Genomic DNA, 20,195 nt, shown 5'->3' on the forward strand with positions numbered 1-20,195 from the left:
TCAAATTTCAAGTATTCTAAGCTTCAAGCACTTTGACAAAGATAGAAATGAATTATCAGTCACATTGGGGTTGTAAGCAGTGTTAATGACTTCAAGTGAATGACAACCATCAGCAATTGCAGTAATGGCCACATCAATTAATTCTGAGAACCTGTGAAAGTAAACAAAACAGAATTAAATTTTTAGTTAAAGTTTTCCTTATGAGGTGAAACAAAAATGCAGGAAAAACACCCCTGATCAACATTTCAAAAGGGATAATATGTCTTTTAAAGTTGAGCACTAAGAAACCTGTATAGATCAAGCGAAGTAAGCTTTAAGCGGCTGCTTCCAATATAGCCAAGTCCTTTATCAGTTACATTCAAACATATCCCTAATCTTTAAAAAGATAGTTTGGAACATCTTGTAATCGACTCAAGTCCTACACAAATCAAGCATCATAAATCATTACTCAATGAAATATACAAAAGTCAGTAAATTCAAGGTCAAATGAAACCTTCATCATCAATGTCAGTATCTCTGACATTAATTTCCTTCAGGAACTGGCACCTTCCAATCAACAAAAATGCATCTCTGGAGAGGGTACAAGACTCCATCCCAAGGGAAGTAAGCATCAGGCATGAACTTGTTATGCTGTCCATTGATGTATAAGTTATATTGCGACAACATGTTATGTTCAGCATCCTTAGTTCTTTGTATGTTTGCACAGTAAAAGAGAGGCGCTCTTCTGTTACTAATCTGTATTTGCTTAAGCTCGGTTCTTTGAGTGAGGAATGCCAATTACTAAAGGCCATTATCCCAGAACATCTAACAAGACTACCATCTAAGTTAACCGATTGTAGCCTAGGAGAATCATCGAGACATTTTGCATGATTAGTAGTGAACTGAAAAATGAAAGATTTAGTTTATTAAACATGGCACAAGGGAAAGTACATTAAATTAATTATGAGAGGTATAATTATTGGACCAAGATGCTCACAGAGAGGCTGTATGATAGTATAATCTTTTCCAAGTTTTGAACACCCTTTGTTAGAGCAGATAAGCCAATGTGACTGATATTCTGACAGTTTGACAAGTTAAGCACCTGTAGATAAAAAATAGAAACATTAAAGGACTTTGTCTTGCACAAGTTTTAGGCTCTTTTGAAAAGTGGACTTTTTTTTACAACTTAGCACCAAGTCGTGTTTCTTGGGGCATCTAATAGCATAGGGAACTTTAATTTGCCCAAGTCTAATGGCAATTAAAAAAGTACCTTCAGTGATTGGCAACTTTTTAAAGGGATACAAGGCCATCATCATCAATGCCAAGGCAGTGCTCCAGAACTAAATCCTCTAGGTGTTCAAGTTGGAAGATAGAAGCAAGACATTTTTCTGTGATCTGCAGCATCAGCCAAATGAACGTTGACTAAGTTGTAAAATGTATATGTTGTTTATAAGAAGAAGAAAGCAAGGAAAAACTGCACACATATATGCTTTGTCATAAGCAAGAAAGATGGCCGAATGATTAGTTGTTTCATCCAAAAAGCAAGTGGAACACAAAATCTTTCACCGCTAAACTACTCGCAGGCTTTTGACAAATAATGATATTTGATTGTACAGCGTTGCAGCCTTTTGACCCAGTACTTGTCATCAAGATAGCATGTTCTTACAACAGCCAAAGTTATAACTGAGTAAGCATATCAAGCTCTTTTCTACTAAATTATAGTCCAAGATGCCGAATGCTAAAGTAACTAATTTGATCAGTGTTGCAAAATGTCTATACTCTACACTACCTAAACCTGACACCTGAGCAACTAAGTTTATATTAACAGTTGCTAGGGTCATATCGAAAATTTATAGCATCCCACAAAATAATAAAAATATGCTGAGTTGGAAACTTCTAGGTCAAGCTATACTATTAACATTCAAGTGAAATCCATTTGAGCCAATCAGTCATGAATGCAAATGCATAGTCAGGTCACTTGCTACTCCACGAAGGCTTAAAGAGAAACAGAGTAAAAGATGGATACCGGCAAGTAAGAGAGATCTAAACTCCAAATCTCCTTACATTTTATAGCAATTAAATCAACCCCATAATCAGTGACGAGCCAACACCGCCTTAATCAAATTGACTTCAATTTTAATTTTATGCAATTAACTGCCAAACAACCAACCCCCTTATCCATTATGAATTTACACCTCGACAACCACAATTTCTTTAAATTATTGGCCTCCCTTATTGCCTTGAGAGAAGAGTTCATGACACCGCCTTAATCAAATTGACTTCAATTTTATGCAATTAACTGCCAAACAACCAACCCCCTTATCCATTATTAATTTACACTCACTTGCTACTCCACGAAGGCTTAAAGAGAAACAGAGTAAAAGATGGATACCGGCAAGTAAGAGAGATCTAAACTCCAAATCTCCTTACATTTTATAGCAATTAAATCAACCCCATAATCAGTGACGAGCCCACACCGCCTTAATCAAATTGACTTCAATTTTATGCAATTAACTGCCAAACAACCAACCCCCTTATCCATTATTAATTTTACACCTCGACAACCACAATTTCTTTAAATTTATTGGCCTCCCTTATTGCCTTGAGAGAAGAGTTCATGAGGTCCGTCTGATTCGACAAATTAATATCCAACAAACACAAGCAATTTGTAGCCAAATTCGATAGCCCCTTCTAGGTGAACCATTTAGACCCAGAAAGATCAATTAATCATAAGGACAAACTCTAAGCAAGGAGATTGAGTTCAGTGTGTCATCTTCCACGCGAGGACAGAGAGAGAAATCGATTTGTGATATGGATGGGTAACGGCGGAAGGTGTTGGGAAGAAACTCTAAAAGAACATGGTTTGATGAATTTACGGTAGGCAAACTCGAGAGAAGTAGAAGGATTTGTAGGCCTGAAAAAATGACTTTGTGGCTAATAGGTCATCGTGGAGAAGGTCGAGGATAATCAAAATGATCTCCTCTGTTCGGAGATTGAAGAAATTGTAGTGTTTGTGTGTGGTTGTTCCATGTTCTTGCTCAGCTTTTTTCAGAAGAATTTGTAAGATTTTGTTGAGCGAAGATGAATATTAAAGAGGATCCAATATGAAAAAATAACAGAGCGGCATGTTGAAAATTCATAGTCAACCAGTAAGAGAAAGCAGAGTACTTTTTGTGTGTTCTTCAAGTAAAGACTTAATGAAAGGAGACGAAGAGGGAATTATGTATCATTCTCCAGTGTCCATGGAATCATGATCCTCTAAGTGACAATCCATACTCTCATAGGCGCAGTAGGTGAGCAGGGTGAGGGAATGAGAAAGGTGAGTACAGAATCAGCTGAGTGGGCTAAAGCCGTAACATATCACACGCTCTTTTTCATGGGTGTGAACGCAAGTTTCCAATTGGAGTTGGCTTATTTAACTTGTTAATTTGGTAGGTTGAGCTTAATGAACCGAACCCGAAATAGATAGGTATAATTTTATTATTTCTTTTTTTTAGTTAGTTAAATGAGTTTGCTTGTTTAATCTTAAATTGGGTGTTAATGTTCAACTCATCATTACATGGGTTGAAACACCATAACTCATATCATATGACAACAATTAATCATCTCCTATCATGATAATAAAAGACTTTATCTACCATGATTTAAAAAAAAAAAGATATTATAGCCTATCATAGTAGAAAAATGATTGCCCTTAACTCTATCATAATATTTTAGGCAAGCCAACTTAATTAATAGGAGCTCTTATTATGGCAGAAAAATATTTTCACATAATAATTGGATATCATAGTAGAAAAGGTTAAAAATATTATTTTCAAATATTTAACAATCAAGTCCACATTTGCTATAGTGGGAAAGAAAGAGTGAATCTCCCCTCGTTCAATCTACCATAATAGGAAAGAAAAGAACTAATACCAATATATAGACCTCAAACATATGGGAGCATGCAAATTTTCCAACACACAATCTAGCACACAATGATATAAGAAAAATAATCACAACAACCTAGTGTAGGCTCTGCCCACTCTAATCATGCTAACAATCAGTCATAGAGTTCATCACTTCAAAGCATATTCCACAATTATATGATCACAAAATGTCAAATAGATGAATAAAAAAGAAATAAATGAAAAATATTCAACCATACCTCTGGTCAAATCCTCTCACTCTAGGGCCCAGAGGCTAAAAGAACATATGATTCATAATAAATCTCATAATTCAATAAAGTCAAATTAAAATAAATTAAAATGAATCCTAAGTATGGAAACAAGACCCATCTCTAGGCCATGCTCCTCATAGAGTTGTAAATCTCTACATTTGTTCCTTAGCTAAGGCTCTACTCATTGTTCCTGTAACATTTAAAATAAAAAAAGGGTGAAACAAAGTCTCAATAACCTTTCAAAGTTACGGTGTATCCATAGCTGTTAGGTAACTCGATCTTGTGAATTTTAATAAATAAACACTTCACATGATTCTCATGTTGCAAAACAAAAGAAATCACTACCCTTTTAATCTATAATTAATACAATTTGACATGCTTGAAAAGGATGAATCTAGCATATTCACTATCAAAGTTGTGCAAGCATACTATAATATATTTAAGCATAATCTCATAGTTCACATAACTAAAACTATTAACAACAATCATAACATGATCATATTTCATTAATAAGTAATTATAAAAACTCATGAAACAAGTAGTTAGTTAAAAGATTTATTATTATCCTCTATTCCCTTCCTCATCTCTTCCTTATTATTTCTAAGATTTCAGGTGATATGAGATGATGTCCAGCCAAAAGCCCCATTGCTCCACATCAAGCCTTAACCTCTCCCTTTCAACTATAAGGGATGCCCAAATAGTACCAAGCTTGACCCGACCTTAGCCGAAGGGCTTGGGGTAAATCATATACAACTCAAAGCCTCCTGATGCATGCACGTAAGGATGAGTGCATGATTATGATTCAACTTTATTTCCTCAATTTAACCTATCACTTACAATAGAGCCGGTAATTTGGGCAAACCCGACGGGCCAACCTGAACCCGCCTAAAAATTTAAGCCTGAGGTCAAATAAAATAATATTTTTTATTGGTCGGCCTATTCGGGCCAAGCCCGATCGGGTTTGGACTTGTCCCGAATACCCGAATAGAAAAAATACATTTTTAATAATATATATAATATAATAAATATAAATTATTTTTTAATTTTTATATCATTTTATTTAAAATACCATATATTTGAGTGTATTACTATAATTATTTTTAAAAAAATAAAAATATTATATTTTCCTAGTTTTATAATTTTCAATCAACTAAAATATCTCAAAATAATAATTAAAATATTTTTAATATTAATTTTTATACTTTAAGACTCAATCTTTTTTTTAGAAAATTGAGTCATATACACCATTTTCTTGTCCAAAAATTATATTTTATATTTTTATAAAATAAGATAATTAATTTTAAATTAAAAATAATTTTTAAAAAAAATTTGGGCATGTACAAATTCTGGCTCTACTATTAAATAAACATAATAAGTAAACTAATATTTTTAGATAATTATTTGATTATCATTCACGTCAGACTTAGTTAAAATTAAGAATAAATTAAAATAAATATCCTTTATATATAGGACTTAAACAATATAAAAGGTTAAAGAAAAAATTTAAATAAATAGTATTTTGCCTATAATTAAATAATTTTATTTTATATAATATAATGATGGCTATTTCTCTCATATTTTAAAAACAAAAAGCACAGTTTATCTAATAGTTATTAAAAATTTTGAATTAATTAGAACAATAATTTTAAATTGGTGGTCTAACTGTAGTTGAATTGAGATTAACTTGATCATAATTAAAATAATATGATTCAATTAAAATATATAAATATTTTTATATAACCATGAAAGGAAAATATTTAAATAAATAAGACATCATTTTACATTTTACAAGTAAAAGAATATTCATGAATAAATTACACATAATATAACAAAATAGTAATGGAGCTACTTAAGTACTTAACTAAAAAGTTAATAAGTTATTATTTTTTTATTCCTTTTAAAAAAAAATAATTTTTTAATATAATAAAAATTATTTAAAAAAATTAAAATTAAAATAATAAATAAAAAATATTTTTAAAAAAGTTTTGGGTATTCGGGCTGGCTCGAATAAGCCCAAAGCTCAAAGGTGTTAAGGTCAGGCTTTACTATATGGGCTTTTTAAAAAGAGTAGGATTCTTTAAGCCTAGCCCGAATTGAGACCGATCCGAATAAACCTGGCCCGCTCGCCCAAATTACCGACTCTAACTTACAATCACCCTGTGATAGTGTATTCCAATATATGCATATGACATAGTAGTTAGGCATGCCATTATAAACAAAATCCAATATCACCATCAAGAGTTAGCACATGCCAATCAATCACAGCCATCTTATGTCGCAATTAGTATCGCATATCCAGTCCTAAATTCCTTATAATTCCAGTCAAGTAATGATTCTAGATGATTGTACTAAGCAGCAATTTATTTAAGGTTCCAAGTTCCTTTTATCATCATTAGATTGAGTTTTCACAAATACGTTATAATAGACATGTTCATATAAGGTTTAATTCATTATAACTATTATAAAAATAGCTACCTACGAACTCAAACGTCAAACCAAAAGGAGTCCCTTAAAAAACTCCTATAGTGGGATTACCTCTACATAATTCAATGAATTAGAGCTGCATAAAATGTATATTTAATCATTTATTATTCTTTAGTTATTCAAAATACTTGTAGAAATTATATTTAACTTTACAACTACTCTTGTTAAATTTTACTCATTTTATTTCACATATTTTTAATCTTAGAATCCCTTAAAGTTTCTTCAAAAGAACTCTAAATTATATCAATCATTACTTTTTAACCTTAAAATACTTTTTAACTTTTTAAATTCTCCATCTCCTTTTTCTTTATAAATCATCATCATCATCATCATCATCATTAATAGGGAACATTAATCTTATAATTCTTCAACTTTTAACTCATCTGTAACTCAGTCCCTTAACTATGACTCGCTGGGACTCAATCATTCAACAACTTTGATTCACCTATAACTTAGTCCTTATTTTCTAATTTTTTTAAAAAAATTTCTTATCAAATAAGAGGGATAAAAAAATACTCATATATTATTTTAAAATATTTTTTCCTTGCTCATTGATGTGAGAGATAAGCTAACATGAAAAAAAATTAACTAAAGTTTAAAAACTAATTTATAAGTGATTCAAAAGTTGAGAGACTGAGTCATAATTGAAAGATTGAGTCACAGCGAATCATAGTTAAAGGACTGAATTACAAGTGAATTAAAAATTAAAGGACTAAAAGATTAATTTTTCTTTATTATTATTATTACTACCACTACTACTTTTTTGATATTTATCTATTATCATTATTCTTTAATACTTTTTTTTTCTTTTCATTTTTTTTCTCCTCCTATCTTATCTTATTCTAGACCCAACAAATAAAATAATATATTTAATAAATTTTTATTCAATCAAATTAAAGTAAGAAAATTTTAATATACTAATAATATCATTAACAAAAGTTTGTTATAGAATGAATAAATTATAAAAAAATTTAATGTCTTAATTTAATTGAAAATAAATAATCATCTCTCGTAGGACCACTTCTTTATCATACTCCTGCATTTCGGAGTCATCTACTGGTGTTTGAGCTCTCAATCTCTTCACATTCCCACCCTCATGCTTAAAGCATCTTGGCATGTGAATTGATAACAATCGTACGGGAAATAAACCGTTTTGGGAAAACCCGGCAAATTGGAAAACATTCGACTCCTGAAACCTCACCGATAAGGCAAACATGAAATTGTGTAAATGAAATTTCTGAATACACATACGCGCACAGACATTACACCAGCACTATCTAAATTCTCAATCTACCAGCCAGTTTTGTCGAATCCTCAAATTACACATAGCCCCACCTGCAGCTTTCTTACTTTCCCGTAACCTACCGCTACTGCAGCTACTTTCTTAATTATCTATATTGAGTAGAGTATCCAAAAGTACTAGAAAGTGCTCCTTTGCACACAGGCAAGTGATGGAAAAATACAACTAGCAGCTGAAAAATGATCTACTTTTTAGCAAAATTTATGACCATGGGTTTCTGAGGAGTGATTTTGAAGCCTTGAAGTGCCTGCATGGCCATGGAGGACTGTACCTCATCTTCAAAGTCTACAATGCAATACCTGGCTTTGCCTCAATCAGACGCACCTCTTTAAAACCAGGGTATTGTTGGAAGAGCATTTCAAGCATCCTGCTGGTTGTCTCGTGAGGCAAATTCTCTATAAACAAAATATTGTTTGGAGCAGCTGCTTCTTGAGCACCTGATCCATGGCGGAAGGCAGACTGCAAATAAAAAGCAGATACATTTTAGTTCACAAGTTATATTCCGATCATGTCAGATTACTCCAAGACTCAAAGTTTGTCAGAAGAATGAAGAATAAAGGAGATTCACCAAATAAATACTAACAACAAATATTTATATTAAAAGAGAGAAAGGGGTGTGGGGGAGGGGAGGAGGGCGAGCACCGGAGGTTGGTATACGGTAAGAAACATACCGTTGGGCCACCATTACTTGCACCATGCGTACCATTAGGCACAGAAGATTGCTGAGCTTCTTCGGCGCGTCGCTTTCTTTCAGCTGAACATGGAATGTCATGTAATTCAAATAACAAGTAATTAACTTTGAGCCTTTTGTAGAAGATCAGATAAAGATGGTAAAAGGCAAGTAACGAACTTTTCAATTATGCATAACACAGATGTCAAAGTTCATTTCCAAAAAGCATGGACAGAGTATTAACCCTGATTTACTGTGTGTTGCTTGCAATGCATAAATTCTACGATCCAGCTGTGTAAGATGGCTTGCCACTTTTTGATAATTAATTACTAATCAATAATGCTAATTGATAACATGAAGTACACTATGCCTATGCAATCAAAAAACAAGGAGGTTCAGACTTGAAAGAAAGCAAAAATATGCTACTGCTCACCTTTTTCCTCTTGTTTTTCTTCTTTTCCCTTGGAACATAACTTCCCTCTTCTTTAGCAATGCAATCTGACTTGTTTTGGCATATTGGATTCGCTGCATAAAACAAAAAAAATACTATACTTAAATATTTACTGGTAGAAAAATTAAAGAACTCACAATAACATGGAAACATGTTAGAAAAGGAGAAGAAACAGACGGTATATCATCCAAATCTTTCCTATTCTTGGATAGGAACATAAGGCCTGGTAGATGTTTAGACCAAAAACCAGACAGACAAAACAAGTAATAGTTTTCATATGCATGCTTTTTTTTTATTTTTTTGCATAAAAATGATACACAATAGACAGATACATAAACCTACAGTAGTTGGAACGATAGAGTAAGATAACCTGACCAAGCACTTATAAAAGCTAAAGATATATATATATATAAAAGGCTGAATGCAAATGCAAATAAAGTGCTCATGAGACAAATATTGATTACCATTGGCTTGTCATAAAATGGGAAGTTCTGCATTTTGTCGCACTGCATTACTGGCAGCTGTAACTTCACTAAAACAAACCCAACCCAAGCTTGAGCTTGTCCCGAAGCTTGGGTGTCTTTAAAGCAACAACATCCAAAATCCTTCCATATTGTGAGAATAAGCAATACAATGATCTCTTTAACTCTGCTATTTCCATACCAAAACAGAATTTATTACTAAAGTCCATCATAGGTTCACAGTAAAACATAAATATTAACATGACAAATTAACAGAAGCAGAGAACATCCTATATATTGTCAATATCTCAAGCACAAACCATGGGCACTTGTCAGGCAAGACCTGTGGCTTTGGCAGTGGGCACACAACTTATCAGATTCCATTCATGACGTCACACATTATATGTTTCCAGATTGTTACACAACCAGACCATTTTATGTTTACCCCAGACTACAAGCTGTGAGATTACACCACGAGATAGAAATATTATCCACTAATAAGTTCGTGCTTCAATCACCTGTCAGTGCCAACAAGTTGTTATAAACATGCGAATTGCATCTTTTAAACCATGGAACCCAAGCATCATCCATAGACAAACAAACTTAACGAGACCGGTCCACTATTCTAAAAGCAAAATAAAACCTCATACTTGGACATTGGCCACAAGACAGTAAATATTTGAAACACGTTTCCATAATTAGTGCTTTACCAGCAGTGCCACGGTCGTCTCATTCGCGATGCAAGGAAATTATAAATTCAAACGCCAGAGTTTATGACTCAGTCCAGTTTTAAAAAACCAGCAAGTAGTTTCGGGTGGTTTATTTCGGAACTTGATATTCATTTTAAGAGAATTTGAAAAACAAAAGAAGATAGAGAAGTCATCCGACCCAACAAGATTTGAGTCGCGACAATTCACAATAGCGGAATACATGAAAATCAAAACAGTAATCATTCTAATAGTAACGAAAGTGAGGAAGTTAACCTTCTTTCTTGACCTTCTCATTGAGATTCTTAACATATATAGTCTGGTTAGGAGGTATGTCCCCTGAAAGCATGATCTCCGCGGTTCGAACGAGGAAATGAGGGCAAGGCAAAAAGCTCAGTTCTGCGACAAGCTCACATACGACGGTATTCAATTTTGGATCGAATAGAGCCCTAGAATTTTACGTCCAAACTTTCTGGGCTTCAATTTTAGGCCTACTCTTTCTTCGCAAGCCTCATGCCTTGAGGCGTTCAAAACAAGGAGAATTGGCCCAAATGTGAAAGATGATCATAATGAATAGACATACAATAGATTTTTTTTTTAAATAAAACACAACTCTTAACCCTACAATTTCATTGTGACTTGGTATAAGTTATTGTAGTTTTTTTTATTATTTCATGTTCCTCTAATTAATTCTGTATGCAATGTTAGTCTATTTATTTTTAAATATGGTCAGAAGGACAATAATGTAGCATTAACATAATTGAATTTGTTTGACTAATCACTAATATTGTTAACATAGAAGGGGAAAAAAAGTCCAAATCTTAAGCGACAAAGGCAATACGTGGAGTGACGCCACTTAATCAGACGTTGTTAGAACATTATTTGGAGGAAAAATGCTTGACCCCCGCTACTTACTTGGACGCCAAAGGGCATTGTCAGTGTCAGACATTGTCTCCCTTCAGGCGTTAGTGATATGTCAACATATTTGACATTATTAATGCCACCTTAACATTCTTGTGGATATATTCAAAAATAAAAAATCTGATATTGTGAATAGAATAAACTAACAGAATTTAAAACGATGAAAAAATATAAAGACTTGTGCAAAACATGTTAAAATTATAAAAACCAAAAACACGTTAAAATTGCAGGGAATAAAAGTTGCGTTTGTTTACTTGTCCAATTTTTTTTTTTTGTGATGTTTGCGTCAGAATTCATTGACATTTTAAGAAATTTATTTTTTAACAAAAGGATTAGAAAGAACAAGAGCATAATTATTGCGTGCCCCCGGTGAGTGAACTCCATTTGTTTGCTTCGTTTTCTCGCTTGCTTTGGGTACTAGCCACAAAATACACAGGGTTTAATTTAAGATTCTCTTTGGCACGAGAATAAACAGAGACGTGTTTAATGTTCATGTTCTTATTAGGACCACGTTTGATTTGCATTTGCCCATTTTGTTTAAAGTTTCATTCGATTCGGCAGGAGAAAAAATAGAAGCGAAGATACTTCAGAATCAGATCGTTTCACATTTATGAGATGGCATGAAGATATTTTCTCAACCGAGAGGCAAGTTATTATACAGTCAAAAAACGGACGACAAAAATTGAAATATCAAAATGATCTAATGGTTCAAAAATTGCAACGTCACTTAAAAGAGAGCATACATAGGAAGCATGTAGCATGCCTAATTCAATCCTTAACAAATGAATATCAACATATTGAGATGAGTGCAAATTTTAAAAACCGGTCAAGTATAAAATAATTGGACTTTACTTTGATAATGATATGAGATAAATGATATTAATATAACGTATGAAATAATTGTCAAAATGAAAAGTGCAGGGTACTTTGATAAAAGCATATATACAATAGGCCTTTCGGCTCAAATCAATCCCAGGAGAACCAAAACGGCCTTACATCTTTCTTCAGTGCTTGCGTGGACAAAGATCTACTTACTAGGTACAAGAGCAAGAGTAATGACAGAAATGAAGCCATGGCAACGCTTGAAATGGAATAATGGAAGCAGTGGCTGCGAGACGGACTATTGAGAGAAGAGCAGGGAAGGTGGATATGTGGTTTCAGTGGAAAAATCAACTCCGTTCCACCAACTATTGCTGAGTTAATTAGTACTATTGTACATGGGCTGAGGGTTTGTTGGCTGCGTGGACTTAAGCAAGCGTGTTTCTTTGGACTGTACAGAAGCAATTTCGCTGGCTAATTTTAGGAGGGTTCGATGTCCACCATCCGTATTGCTGAGGAAGTAAGATCCTTGCTTCATCAGGACCAGCACGTGGTATCAAAACGTGTGTATAGGGAGGAGATTAATTATGCCCGCCTCCTTGCCAAGTTCTCTCACAACTTCGATTCTAATTCTGTTCTCCTTGATCAACAACCCATCTTTTTAAGCAGAATGGTGGCTGATAAAGGACTGACTGTCTTTTGTTCTTTATTTTCCCGTTACTAGCGTTTCCGCTGTGAGTTGCTTTTATTAGTAATGATATCCAATTTTAATTAAGAAAAAAAAAAAGGAATTATGCTGTAAATAAAAGGAACAGTGCATGAGGAACAATTCAAGCAAGTGTGCAAATGTAGTAATACAAAAGAAAAGTGTGGTCTAGGATTAAAATCTGATGAAGCCTTTTGTACTGATCTGTTCTTTTAATTTGGCACGATTACTTTCGAGTGGTTAATGTTTAATGAGATTCGTATAATAGTGGAGACTTGACTTTTGAGCTACACCACCCTCGTGAATTCCCCTCCGCAAAGGATTAGGAAATCCGCTCCAACGAATCACGTTTTTAACTCTATTTTTTGTAGTTACATGTGTGCGCCCACGTGTGCGCGGATGTGTAGTTTAGGCTCTGAGCTATTGCATATAAGCTTGTGCCTTCTTCATATCCACACCATTACTATTACTAATTAAATTAAATCCCTTTCATCTCAAAATCTGCGCTGCTGCTCCCATGCCAGAGAAAAATCTCATCAAAAACTGCTCTTCAGAAAAGAATGGTGATTCCCTCGTACCAAAAAGGTTTGGCTATCTCTATTTCACCTTACTCTCCATGGTTAATTCAAAATCGCAGTAACACATCACCCGTTTATCATTATCCTCAATGTCGTTAGAGGAATTATCACATGAGATTGGTCGGTTTCTGCGATCACATATATGTTCAGTGAGAGATTAATGTCTATGCAAACTATATAGTTCTTCAGGCTCACTACATGGATCATGCGTGCGAATAGAGCGAAGGAGCCAGATGCTCCTAGTATCTGGCCTGATCTTCTCTTGTATAGCTGTATGGATAGTTTCTTCTAAGAAAAAAACGCTTATCGTTTCATAGATATATGGGTTTCTGTTATACAGGCTGGAGGGACAAGTCGCAATCATAACAGGTGGAGCCAGAGGAATCGGAGAAGCGACGGTGAGACTCTTCGTCAAACACGGTGCTAGAGTGGTCATCGCCGACGTCGAGGACGCACTCGGCACCGCACTCGCCTCCTCTTTATCCCCTTCCGCCACCTACGTGCACTGCGATGTCGGAAAAGAGGGAGACGTCAGAAGCCTCGTGGACACCACTGTCTCCACCTTCGGACGCCTCGACATAATATTCAACAACGCCGGAATTCTGGGAAGCCAGTCAAGAAACAGGATGAGTATCATGGAATTCAACCCAGAGGAATTCGACCGCATCATGAGCGTCAACGTGAAAGGCACCGCACTGGGGATGAAGCACGCGGCGAGAGTGATGGTTCCGGCACGGCGCGGGTGCATAATTTCGACGTCGAGCACAGCCGGGTTCATGGGTGGGATGGGACCGTACGCTTACACTGCGTCGAAACATGCCATTGTTGGGCTGACCAAGAACGCGGCTTGTGAGCTGGGGACGTATGGGATAAGAGTGAACTGTATATCTCCTTTTGGGGTGGCGACCTCCATGCTCCTTAATGGATGGAGAGGAGAGGATGATTCAGAGCCAAAGGGAGTGCCCAGTGAAGAAGAGGTTGAGAAATTGGAGGAGATAGTGAAGGCCATGGCTAATCTCAAGGGTCCTGCGCTTAAAGCTATGGACATTGCAGAGGCTGCTCTTTATTTAGCAAGTGACGAGTCAAGATAATGTTAGTGGTCATAACCTTGTGGTGGACGGTGGCTTCACCGCTTCTAAGAACTGCGTGGGACTCTGAGTCTGGTCATTGATGGTTACGTCGAAAGTCATCGACAGTTATTGATGAGTCGTTAACGATATTATTAATTTATTATAATGTTTAAGATATTGCATGCTTGGTATCTCTTATTTTTAATTAGAAACGGACTCTGATGGAACTAAATACATTTAGCCAATAAGTATATCAACTGCAAATTTACAATCATATTTTATCAACATTTAAAAATTATTAAGATCCATTTTTTAAAAAAAAATTAAAACAAACCTCACAATTAGAATACTCCTAATATATATTGTCATCTCCAAGAATTATCGATGTTTGCTAATTATCGTATAACAAAATCTCCCATCGTTCCTGCCAAAAAAAAAAATATCTCATCGTTGTTCAATCCAATGGTCATTCTCATATCATGTGAGACATTTATTAAATGATTATTTGAATTCAAGATACTCATTAGATCCTTTTTTTTTTTTTTTTGTTGAGGTCACCGTCGTTCTTCGCAATTTGCGTGGATATTAAGAACTGGACGATCTCACGGACACAAATATACGGAACATTCATGGTAATGATAATGATGAGAGTGGCCACTAAGCAGACTCTGGCGTGTCTCTACAGGGCGATTACGGATTACCTTTGTGTATGAACGAAGAAGAGAGTGATGTTTTAGTTTTGAATATAAATTTAATTTAATTAAATATCATATTTTTAATTTAGTTTAAATGTTTTTGTGTGTGTGGAAAGTTTCAGTGTAGACCCATTGATCAAATATAATTAAAAAGAAAATCTCTTAAAGTCTGAAATTTAACTACAGACCAAGGGTAATGAAATGAAATTAAAATACAAACTAAAATTATCTCATCATTCCAAGTAGCTTAAGCCTGTTAAAAATATTTACAAATTTTTCATGTTAAGGTTGTTTATTTTGCATATTGATTGTGGTTACTTCTTCTATGAGAGTTGTTTGTGCGTGTAACTTTACTTAATTTTTTTTAGTGTTGTCATTATAGTAAAAAGAGTTGCAAGTTCGTATACTTTAGTTATTCATTGCCCATGATGAAGTAATTATTTTTTCTATATGAGTTAATTGTGTGCATATCTTCATTTGATTTTATTTTTAATATTATTATTATGATAAAAATAATTATAAATTTTTTATACTAAAGTTATTTATTTTCCATGCTTCTCTTGCAGAAGTTGTTGGTGTACAGAGCTTCATCACTTGTCTTTTTATTTGAACTGTTGTTATCATAATAAATAAAGTTTTAAATTCTTCACACTAAAGTTGTTCATTTTTTATCTTAAAGTGATTAATTTTTTTATTAGAATTATTTGTGCGCATAGCTTCATTTTATTTTATTCTTAGTATTGTTATTATGTTAAAAAGAGTTATAAATTTTCTATATGTACTATAATTGTTCATTGCCTATTTAAAGTGGTTATTTTTTTCATAAGATTTGTTAGTGTGTATAACTTCACTTAATTTTATTCTTAGTGCCATTATTATTGTAAAAACAGTTACAAATTTTTTATATTGAATTTGTTCATTTCCAATTTTAAAGTGATTAATTTTTCTACAAGAGTTGTTGGTGCACACTATGAAGTTGCAAATGTCTCATTAAAGTCTCTTTAGCTCTCTATGAAACACACCCAGAATGTCATGTGTTTTATGGAAAAAAATAAAATAAGCATGGTATTGAAACCCGGACCGGACCGGCCGGGTCAACCCGAAAACCAGTGACCCGGTCCCTTGTCCGGTCTGGGTTTATTCCTAAACCGGTGACGAAATAAATCGGTGTAACCCGGTTAACCCGGGTTCAACCCAGTATAACTCAGTGGGTTGACTGGGTTAACCGGATTATTTTTTTTGAATTTTTTTTTTCATTTTTTATTTTTCAGAGTGCTGAATTTAGAAATAAGATAACAAAAAAAAAGTAAAACTAAAGTCAAAAAATAAAAAATTAGAGATAGAGCACGCTAAGTCCAATTCAGATTTTCAGACAGCATTTATTTCGGCCTTTCATCTGTGTCTCTCCTCTCTCACCCTAACCTAATCAGTGTCTCTTCTCTAGCTTAGTCTCCGTCTCTTCTTCAGGCTCTAGCTCTATCTCCATCTCTTCTCCAGCTCTATCTCTGTCTTTGCTATCTTCATCTCTTTTCCAGTTCAGTCTCTGACTCTTCTCCAACTCTATTTCCATCTCTTCTCTAGACTTTTGAGATTGAAGAGTTGTAAGTGTAATGAATCATGATAGATATTTAAAATATTGTATTTTATTACTATTAGACTTTTGAGTAGTTGAATTTAGTTGAATATTTTTATAATTAATGTCTTTTTATTTAAATTGTATTATTTTAATCATGACCGGTTTGCCACCGGTTCAACCCCCAGTTCAACCCTAATTGAACCACTAACCTGTGACCCAGTGCCATAACCGGTTCAATAACCGGTCCGGTTTTACGTACCTTGAAAATAAGACATACTTGTATAATTATTCATGTCTCACGTTCACTTGAGTAAGTTGATATCATTTATGATTTTTAAATAGCATTTTTTTACGTATCTTGTACAATATATCAATAATATATTACTTTTATTAAAAATATAACATATTTTTTAAATAGTTGGTTGTTGAAAAATATAAAATAGCTTTAGTGTTTCAAATTGTCATTATTATACTTTTTTCAAAAAGTGCCCATCGTAATAATACATTACTTTATATATTTATTTTATAATAAAATATTATATTAAATAAATGTAAATATGAAAGTATAGTATTAATTGATTTTAAAGATGATTAACTATTTTGTTTAGTTGTAATATTTGACTAAGAATGTCTTTTATTTTTAAATAAAGTGAGTAGTATACTAATAATGTATTGATATGTTGATATGGGCTGCCAAATAACAAAAATAAAATATTCTGATGATAAGAAACTCTGAATTACAGATTCTGCATATAGTCAATTCATGGATCATTGTCAAGATAGGAGTCACTAGCAAACTTTTTTTTTTTTTTAAAGGCCTAATCCCGTAGTTTTAAGTGCGCTTTATCAAAATTAATCAATATACGTACCATGTGCATATCTCCTTAAATATCTTCCTTTAATTACACACAATAAAAAATGCGTCATGAAAGCGGCTTTCCTTTTTTTTTTTTTGGGTTGTTCCTGGGTGTAAAATAAGTGAATTCCAGTGCAAAACTAAGAATATGCATGGTTTGCTAAAAAAAATAAAAATAAGAATAGGCATGTATACGAATTTCCCATCTCCTCGTCAAAATCAAATTGACGGATGGACTTCAGCCCCTCTTTCTTTGATCTTTATCAAGAAAAGTCTGTCGATAGATCATGATTTATTTGGACCAAGCTTGTTCGTCTGGTCCAACTTTTCAAAGTAATTAATTTAACTCATAATGACGCTTATTACCTTGGATCCTTGTAGCATATATACTCAATGGCCTTTCAAATAGCTCATATTTTTCATATTAGCTTCATTTTTTTCTCTCTTCATTTTTCTTTGCTTTTTTCATCTCAACTATTCATATTATTTTATTAAATAATTTTTTTAAAATTAAAAATAATATGAATGGTTGAGATGAAAGAAGTGAAAAGAATTAGAGAAGTTCCTCTCCCATGCTCTCCATCCAGCACATGCATAGGCGAATATTCCACCATACCACCAAGGTTTTGAAAGGCGAATATTCGTTTTCATTTCCAGCGACGTTTTCACATTGCACCCTTTTCTAAGGGTTACCTATATAGCTGCCTTATTCACCCAAACGGCCAAACCATCCAAGATTGCCAAGAGCTATCTACGTACCTGATTTTTTTTATGCAGGACCCTGAAGAGTTGCTTTCACCATTGCCATTATTTGGCCTTGTTTATTTTACATCCACAATTCCTCCCATCGCCCCCAACAAAATATCAACTGGTAAATACATATCATATTCCCATCTACTTTTCCTCTGTCCCCAATAAATGTTTGTGCACAGCTCGTCGTTGTGTCGTCATAAAACTATTTAGTTAGCTACACTGTTGCTTTCCAGAGACATCCCTTCCAACCAGTTTTGATTTTTATTCGTGATGACTTGGTGACCTTGAAGGACTACTTGTACGACACATTTTTTTAACACGAATTAATGCAAAATATCGTAGCAGTGTTGCTTTCAAGGACAGCCATAATTGAATTGATCTGACAGCAGCATATGTAACACATTCAACTAATCCAAGGGAGAAAACTGTGAGCCAAGCAGATCAGGAATCTATATGGATATAATGTATCCATCTGGTATAAATTAACGTTGATTCGCGCTCATATTGTTGTAATCGATCAGTAGAGTTTGTGCATATTTTAATATTGGAACCAGATCACTCGACACTTGTAAACCTCCGTTGGTTGCTTTCATTTTGCCCCAATATATAATCAAGCAAATCAGCACACGCGGCTATAATTCTTTCGGATCCATTAATATATACCGCACAGCTCCATTATTCGTTTAAAATATACCAGAAGATTCTGGTCTTGGGCAAAGTTTTTGTCTTTATTTGAGGATAGAATCATGCTTCGCTCGCCTTTGGTATATTTCTGAACTATACTTTTTTTTTTCTAATGATCAACCGCAATACAATAGGCTATTAATTAATTATCACCAATCTATATAAAGAGATCAAACTCTTCAACATGTATGTACCTAAACAACCCAGTCATTCTCTCTTCACACTAGATTGGGCTTTGGGTTATTATACATGACCTGCGACGAGATCTCGCCGGGGGGATGCGGAAGCACGTCGGTGGCGCCGGAGGTAGAAAACAAGAATAGAAAGACAGTGAAGATGTTGTATAAAGCACTGCGTCACGGGGACAGAGAGAAGGTTACGAAGCTGGTAGGACCGAACTTGGAGTGGTGGTATCACGGGCTTCCTAACTGCCACTACATGATGAAGATGTTGACCGGGGAGTCAACGCACACGGCGTTCAAATTCAGACCCAGGAGAATCAGGACCGTCGGTGAGCGCGTGATCGTAGAAGGATGGGAAGGGGCGGGGGCGTACTGGGTGCATGTGTGGGGACTCGGGCATGGAATTATTGCTCAATTCCGTGAGTACTTCAATACTCTGCTTACTGTCGTGCTTCGCGTTTCAGGGAATGGGAAAGAGACGCGCCTTTGGCAGAGCATGAATCGGGCTAGGGTTAACGGGTCGTTGCCCGATCTCGTGCTTGTTATCTGATCCAACTAGACTCTATATGGCCGTTTAACTTGTAATACGTACACTGGCACGTAAACAAAAAAGAAGTAGTAGAAAGAACGAACTGGAATAACGATCTTTTATATATGCGTGATGATGCCATGTGTATTTGTGCTTCATCAGACTTGTCATAAGACCTTTGATTGTATTTATATTATTTTGTAGACTAGATGATTATAACCTTAGTTATCTTCGGCCCGGGAAAATCATAGATTCAAATCTTATATTCAAAATTCCAGTTGTACAGGACAACAGGTTTGAATTTCGAAATAATCTGGAAAAATGGACGTTGTTTTGTGAATGAATAAGTGCGGAGCTGCGGAGGCATGGGAATGAAAGCAACGAAACCTGGTAAAGTTTCCCCTGCTTGGTTTTAAAGCTACTTTTTTAAATGTTGGAAACGAATGGAGCGTCTTTGATGCTAGATTTTATCCGCTTGCGATGCTTGGGAATATTAATCCTCATTTTTTATTTAAAGTAGATAAAAAAGAAAAGATTTTTTAAAAAATAAATAAATATGTTATAAAATTTTATTTGAGGGACGTAAAATAAAAAAATCAATTAAAAACTGTATAA

General features: G+C 34.3%; 4 protein-coding genes across 4 annotated transcripts; 2 read left to right on the forward strand and 2 right to left on the reverse strand.

Annotated features, from left to right (window-relative positions):
* Nucleotides 1-7,871, reverse strand: LOC129318331 (F-box/LRR-repeat protein 3-like). The gene is made up of 6 exons (XM_054963059.1): nt 7,641-7,871; nt 1,282-1,374; nt 977-1,081; nt 494-881; nt 289-343; nt 1-151 (listed from the first exon to the last, which is right to left on the reverse strand). Exons 1-6 carry the CDS (start codon nt 7,869-7,871, stop codon nt 1-3), a joined length of 1,023 nt encoding a protein of 340 aa, XP_054819034.1.
* LOC129317068 (U2 small nuclear ribonucleoprotein B'' 2-like) lies at nt 7,827-10,647 on the reverse strand. Its single transcript, XM_054961404.1, is given in 10 exon segments — nt 7,827-8,213; nt 8,216-8,381; nt 8,594-8,676; nt 8,837; nt 9,026-9,099; nt 9,102-9,117; nt 9,508-9,540; nt 9,542-9,592; nt 9,594-9,691; nt 10,488-10,647. Coding segments are annotated over 10 exon segments (702 nt in total). The 5' UTR covers nt 10,561-10,647; the 3' UTR covers nt 7,827-8,106.
* Nucleotides 10,648-13,116: 2,469 nt separating this feature from the next.
* Nucleotides 13,117-14,516, forward strand: LOC129317066 (short-chain dehydrogenase reductase 2a-like). The gene is given in 3 exon segments (XM_054961403.1): nt 13,117-13,242; nt 13,576-14,323; nt 14,325-14,516. Coding segments are annotated over 3 exon segments (885 nt in total). The 5' UTR covers nt 13,117-13,174; the 3' UTR covers nt 14,394-14,516.
* A 4,558-nt stretch (nt 14,517-19,074) lies between these two features.
* Nucleotides 19,075-19,808, forward strand: LOC129317042 (senescence associated gene 20-like). Its single transcript, XM_054961358.1, has one exon. The coding sequence runs from the start codon at nt 19,119-19,121 to the stop codon at nt 19,599-19,601; it is 483 nt and encodes a 160-aa protein (XP_054817333.1). The 5' UTR covers nt 19,075-19,118; the 3' UTR covers nt 19,602-19,808.
* The last annotated feature ends 387 nt before the right edge of the window (nt 19,809-20,195 follow it).

The sequence above is a fragment of the Prosopis cineraria genome, unplaced genomic scaffold, assembly GCF_029017545.1.
Source record: "Prosopis cineraria cultivar Desert tree isolate PC_DT_omini unplaced genomic scaffold, ASM2901754v1 PC8, whole genome shotgun sequence".
Lineage (NCBI taxonomy): Eukaryota > Viridiplantae > Streptophyta > Magnoliopsida > Fabales > Fabaceae > Prosopis > Prosopis cineraria.

Bases quoted from the DNA above. Each gene is read 5' to 3' on its own strand.
- LOC129318331 (XM_054963059.1), bottom strand. From the start codon at position 7,871: ATGTGTATTCAGAAATTTCATTTACACAATTTCATGTTTGCCTTATCG. The intron at 1,082-1,281 runs GTATCCCTTTAA...TTTTATCTACAG, and splicing joins GCATTGATGATGATGGCCTT to GTGCTTAACTTGTCAAACTG. The intron at 344-493 runs GTTTCATTTGAC...TAACTGATAAAG, and splicing joins TACTGACATTGATGATGAAG to GACTTGGCTATATTGGAAGC.
- LOC129317042 (XM_054961358.1), top strand. From the start codon at position 19,119: ATGACCTGCGACGAGATCTCGCCGGGGGGATGCGGAAGCACGTCGGTG.